Source organism: Gadus macrocephalus, chromosome 20, assembly GCF_031168955.1.
Source record: "Gadus macrocephalus chromosome 20, ASM3116895v1".
In the NCBI taxonomy this organism is placed as follows: Eukaryota; Metazoa; Chordata; class Actinopteri; order Gadiformes; family Gadidae; genus Gadus; species Gadus macrocephalus.
Genome location: NC_082401.1, coordinates 7,154,608 through 7,160,607, shown reverse-complemented (window position 1 = coordinate 7,160,607; position 6,000 = coordinate 7,154,608). Strand labels below are relative to the sequence as shown.

The 6,000-nt window shown below is 43.8% G+C and overlaps 1 protein-coding gene across 1 annotated transcript in view; it reads right to left on the bottom strand.

Annotated features, from left to right (window-relative positions):
* Positions 1-6,000, bottom strand: part of tmeff2a (transmembrane protein with EGF-like and two follistatin-like domains 2a) — a 73,887-nt gene that overhangs the window by 53,317 nt on the left and 14,570 nt on the right. The window contains exon 2 of the mRNA XM_060040404.1: positions 4,161-4,270. Within this exon, the coding sequence (XP_059896387.1) occupies positions 4,161-4,270 (110 nt within the window). The remainder of the gene's footprint in view (positions 1-4,160; positions 4,271-6,000) is intronic.

The window sequence follows — 6,000 nt, the reverse complement described above, 5'->3', positions numbered from 1 at the left end:
GATGCAACAAGAAGGTCAAAGACAGAGGTGGAGGTATCTGTCAGAATGGAAGGAAAAAATGTGCAAAGAGGATTAGGAAAGGCAAAGGATCCTTGGAAATGAAAACATTCATTTGCAATATCTCATCCGACCGAAGATAACAGATATTTTTCTACAGTTAAGGAGAGTGAGACATTAAGAAGTCGCTAATCTGACACTATTCTTCATTGGTTCAAAGAAATTTTGGCGTTGCATTTTTATTCATTGTTTTTTTTATCTGGGAGTTCGACGGCCTATGCCCTAACTTCTACCTTCTTCTAATAACGTGTTTCTTAATAACTCTTTGGAGAAAGCATATACCAAGATGTCCACTAAACATGTGCTGCTGAAGGGGGTAGGTTGCTGTGTCGCGAGGAAGAACTCTGTCCGATTGGAGGGTGAGAGACCTCTACGAGGTTCAGGGGGGATGAAACCGAGGCTGATCGCATTGTCTTTGAGACGTTTTCATTTCCGATGACGTTTTCATTTCCTGCGGAGTGCTATAGGAATAATGTATCGTACCCCTCCCACAATACCCGCATTAGCTCTCGCCCTTCTTTGATGTGCAGAGAGCCATCATCATTTTGGAAAGAGAGAGAGAGAGAGAGAGAGAGAGAGAGAGAGAGAGAGAGAGAGAGAGAGAGAGAGAGGAGAGAGAGAGAGAGAGAGAGAGAGAGAGAGAGAGAGAGAGAGAGAGAGAACGAGAGAGAAACTGCTCTAAGGTCAGGCATTAAGAGGGAATACAGTATAAAGATCAAACACACAGCAGGGAGCACACTGTATGGAAATGTTGAAAACATCCTTCACCCTGCAATCATTAAACTGCATTTTAAAACCAGGCCGTAACATACAATATACTATGTTCTCCAAAAACCACTACTCTAGATTAAATGGGAATTGACACAAACGCTGTCTATAGTAAGCCTTAAGTAAGCCTTCATTTAGTTGTGTAGTTGTAATGCACTTCCAAGTTGAAAAAGTGAAAGTCGTTCACCTTACTTTGATGCATTGGGAGTGGCAGTGAGAGTAGCCTGTATCACTATTTAGAAATTCAGCAGAGGCTTTTTATCGTAAGCAACTTACGGTGAATTCTAATAAGAATGTCATTATGGTGCAGGAAGGGGGATAAGGACCCTTGAGTTTTAACAGGGAAGTACTAGGTAGGCCGTGCCCATCGGGGATCACAGCCTTTTGGCTAGGAGCCGTAACAGCCTAGCCATTACACTCTCCTTCATCACTGGCTAATGATTCAGTATTAGACGTTGAATTTTGTGACTTTCCAGCAAATGAAATGTACTCTGAGCTACAGTTTGCATTTTGAATTGAATTTTACCAAGGGGACACCGATTTACATTATTAGAGAACTGGCTCTGGTGTGGGACAAACTCCTCAGGCCTGCCAGGGTGAATGGAGAACTCTGGCTGTTATATGGTTCTCATTGGTGCCTCTAAATTCTATTCTCGTTCACTACCATTTGAAACCACTTGCTGGATGACCAGATTCAGAAAATCTTATTGTCGATCCCCGGTGTGATGTCTTTGACAAGGCTGACATTTTAAACACACAATTTCCACTTCAAGCAGGCATGAAAGGAACGGAAACTGGCCAAAGAGAATCACGTCAATTATCTCTCGGGTTATTACGTTTTAGGTATGTTATGAATCATATAACATTTATTTCTTATAGGACAGTCTTTGTTGTGCAACGTATAATTCCACCCATCCATTTTGACCAAATCAGCGTTCCCGCAATGCTAACAACAAGTGACAAGAGCACCACGGACATAGCTCCGAGGGCAATAACTCCCAATGCCATTATGAGAACTGCAGACGATTCATTCTGCTGCTTAGAAGAGCCGTCAGAACCAAAGTGCACTCTGTAACCAGCCCATTCCCATAACCATGTTACCAGCCAGAGACGGCCGGCAATTAATGCCAGCAAACATTATCTGCAAACAGTGACATGGCCCTTTTGGCCAAGACCAGACTACTGATAGGGGCCCATGGGATCAGTGGCTCTTTCCAAGAGATGCTATTTAAGGTGAAGCCGACCTCTGTCACTGCTGAATTTCCGCATCTTGACTAAAATGCTTGCATTGATTCTGTGGGATCAAGCTGGGGCAGTGGCTGAGGGAGGGAAAGGAGGGGGAGAGAGAGGGGGAGGAGGGGGAGAGGTGGGGGAGAGAGTGGGGGAGCAAGAGAGAGAGAGAGGGGGGGGGGGGGGGGAGACAGAGAGAGGGGGATGAGGAAAGAGTAGGTCGTCCTGTTGCTGGTTTGATCCCTGGCTTCGACTGGCTTAAGGGGGGGACGGGGTGCCCTTGAGCGAGAGACGTCACCGTTCCACTGGTTGTTGCATGGGTGACATCACTGTGGTCGCGTGTGTGCATGGGTGAATATGAATGAGTTTTTCATTATCTGTGCTCCAAATCGCTTAATAAGCAGGGCAGGGTGGGCGGTGGGGAAGAGTGTTTGACTCCCAAGCACCGACCATTTCCTTAGTCATATAAATATGCAAAAGAAAAGGCTGGCGATAAAGGCTTCCCCTAAATGAGTTAATAGTGTGTATAGAAAAATGCAATTATTTGACTCATCCCTGCTGTTTGCACATACTGTATGTGTTTACTGAGTTAGTCTGCCTGTGATTAAGTATCTGAATTCATATGTTTCAATCTCCCACCATGGTGTTGGTGTGAGAACGGACTTCCACCATGTAATGCGTAGGTTGTTTAGTCATGACATGATCACACAGAAAAAAAAATACTAATTTGCAAATTAGCATAAAAACGTGTGTTTATTTATTTACTATGGGCTTGGGATGGAGCTTGTTCAGGAACTACAGGCATCAAAAAGTGGGCCAGCTAAAATTAGCAGCAATATGATGCTGGTGTGCTACGCAGAACTAATAGGAGGATATCCGATACTTGAGTAAGTACCGCGCTAATGAAATCAGGACATTGACGGCAGGAGTCTCTCACACACACAGACCCAGACAGAAAAACATTGGAAGAGAGGAAGAAGCGTGGTTCAGTCAAGCTGAAAGCTAGAGTATTAAGATATTGCAGTATGACCAGGGCCTCACCCAGGAACACACGCACGCAAACACAAACACCCCCACCCCACACACACACACACTAATATCAGCACAAGATCATATCCATGAGGGATGAAGCTATGATGTCATTTATCTACAAGCTACCGCTAATATTCACTTTCAGGCCCGCCACGGAATACGAGATAAAACCGCCTGGCAACACATTGTGCGAAGGCGAGGCAGGGCCCCATGATAACACGCCGATAAAGAAACCCCTGGCAGAACTCGCAATGGACTGGACCGCCATCTCTGGACTTCCCCCCGCTCCCCCCAGTGAAAAGGAATGGTCCAAAAGTAACACCCAAATCAATACCGGATTGACTGGTGCAAGTTTCTCATTAAGGCGCAGCAGCGCCCATCATGTTAAGTACGAGCGATTATCAAGAATAGCATGGTTTCCCAATATTTATGCCCCTAATGATAACCCTCTCGATCTTCCACTCTCTCCCCGACAACAGCGGTAATAACCATTGAGTGCAGGTGACAAGAGCACGGTGGCAGCGATTTCACCAAACCGCCGCTATAAAGGCAGCGATGCGTCTCGCACGGCCTCCCCGCGGGTCTCATTGCAATGAATCCAACGTGTTCGATAGAGTCGTCCGTCTTGTAGATGGGGCATCTATCGGGTTATTCCTCACATTACTATTTGACACCACGTAACGATTAGTTTGACTCAAGGGTAGCATATCCTGTGAGAGGCCTGCTTGGATGTGTTATATACATTTTACCCTCTCCCTGAGATTCCCATTCACAAACAACTTGGTTGAAGGAGTTGAGTTGAAGAGGGCAGACGCTGAGGGACATTTCATCACGCAACATTATAATAAGAAGAATACACTTTGTTTACTGTAACTCCAACCTTTGTAAAGTGCTTTGAGAAGCACAATATAAAAACAATTTGTTAGAAAACCTAGAATTAAAAGCACTGGGTCGATAGAGGCAATGGAAGCTAACAAGAAGGAGAGCGAGGTCAATGGAGAGCCACAATCAATGCATACCAATGAAAACGTGAAACAACATAAGCAACATGTTCAGAGGCGCAGAGGTCTTACCTTGAAATCACAGATACACGTGACGGTGTCACCGATGCGGAGGCACTCTCCGTCGAACTTGCACGTGTTTGTGTCGCACAAGAACAGGTCTGTGTCCCGATCATCGAAACCTGTAAGACAAGGGAACCCATGGCACACATGTCAGTCCCAAAGTTGTTTCCGTTGAAACCCATGGTCGCCAGTGAGACAGGATATAATTGAAGGGGAAACAATGAGAAATATTTACATATTAAAGGGCGGCTAGTGACCTGTAACATACTAGATATAAAAGTATTGAATATACTTGACGGAATGTCAGTGGAGTGGAAACTGTTCCCCGACGAGACTCATGGCTAAGCAGTTCATGAATACTATATTTTACATATCCGAGTCAAATTATTGTAAATTCTTTAAATAAACACTGCACTTAAGACTCATAGGAGGTGTTCAATCTAACCAAGGGCGAATCCGACGACCTACTTAACAACTGTTTACTTTCATTCCCTAATTATTGTATTTTACTTAAAGCAAACAATGTCTCTATATTTTTTTTATTATGACAACGGCTTTAATTATAGCTTCAGAGATCAGCTTTGGAAGGGCTTGGCAGTTGGTAGAGGGCTTATCGGAGCATAAAGAGGGACCCATAACTTCGAAAGGTTTGCTTAAATTAGATTTTGAGTGAAGCCAAGCGGGAACATTATGGATGAGTAAGCGTTTTAAATCCTTGTAAATACTTTTTACTTTGCTTGACAGATACTATCTGGCTCAATGAAAGACGAAAAGGGCCAGACATATACGGAAGTGTGTGGCCTTTGCATAATCATACAAGTGCATGCAACAAATGAAGATGCACGCACGTACACACGTACACGTACACCTATAACCACAGAGTTTTGCTGGAAATCTTCTTACTGCTGAGAACATATTTATGATTCATATGTGTGCCTATCTATGTTCCAGAGTACCAGTATTTATGAAGAAATATCAATGAATGTTTTACGAGTGAATAAGTGATGTCATGTATTTTTAATTCACCTTAGTAGATAAGAATTATTCAACTAAATAATAATGAATTAATAATGAGTTTAACGGTCAAATTAATAAACACATGATTAAATAGTTCCTAATGCATTTGCTGGACTTTTGTTATGGTGTCCAATGTGCCACATATAAAACCGGCAATAACAACAGAAACATTTAAAATAAACCCCTTTCCCACATGAAGTCATGCCCTGCAATGTTCAGGAAGATTTCCTGGTTGGAGTCAAGTGTGAATGGGAAAAGGAATCGATATTCTTGGAAATCTGCACCGGCCATTTTCCTGCTCAAGGCCTTGAAACAATTCCGGATCACTGTGTTGTGAATGAAAGCAGTCACATTGACGGTAGAGGCATGGAAAGGGTCTCATCTTCTGACATAAGACGCTTTAATCTAGAGAAAGCGAACCGATCTCAAGATTCCGCAGAGGACAAATTTGAAGCTGCGGCTGTCGTCTTAAAGGTTGTAACAGCGATTCTAGGCCGAAACAAATATTAACACATTCATCCGATTTTTCCTCACGATCTTCTAGCTGCCCGCCCCATAAGCAGGCTGTCAAAAAAAGCGGGTCTCTGTAGGCAGCCTATGCTCGGAGATCGTACACAAAAACAAATGGTACTACCAACCACTCAAAACCAAAATAAATAGTATTCCAACCAATCACCACAAGGGGTGGCTGATGTGGGGTTTTGCGCTGCGATCATGATAGTTTTTACTGGATGCACGAAGCACGGAAGGGAGGGGAGAGCTGGCTCTGTTTCTTTGGGATCTCCCTTCAAATACCAACAGGAGTGACGCCACCCAACATCACTGGTACAAC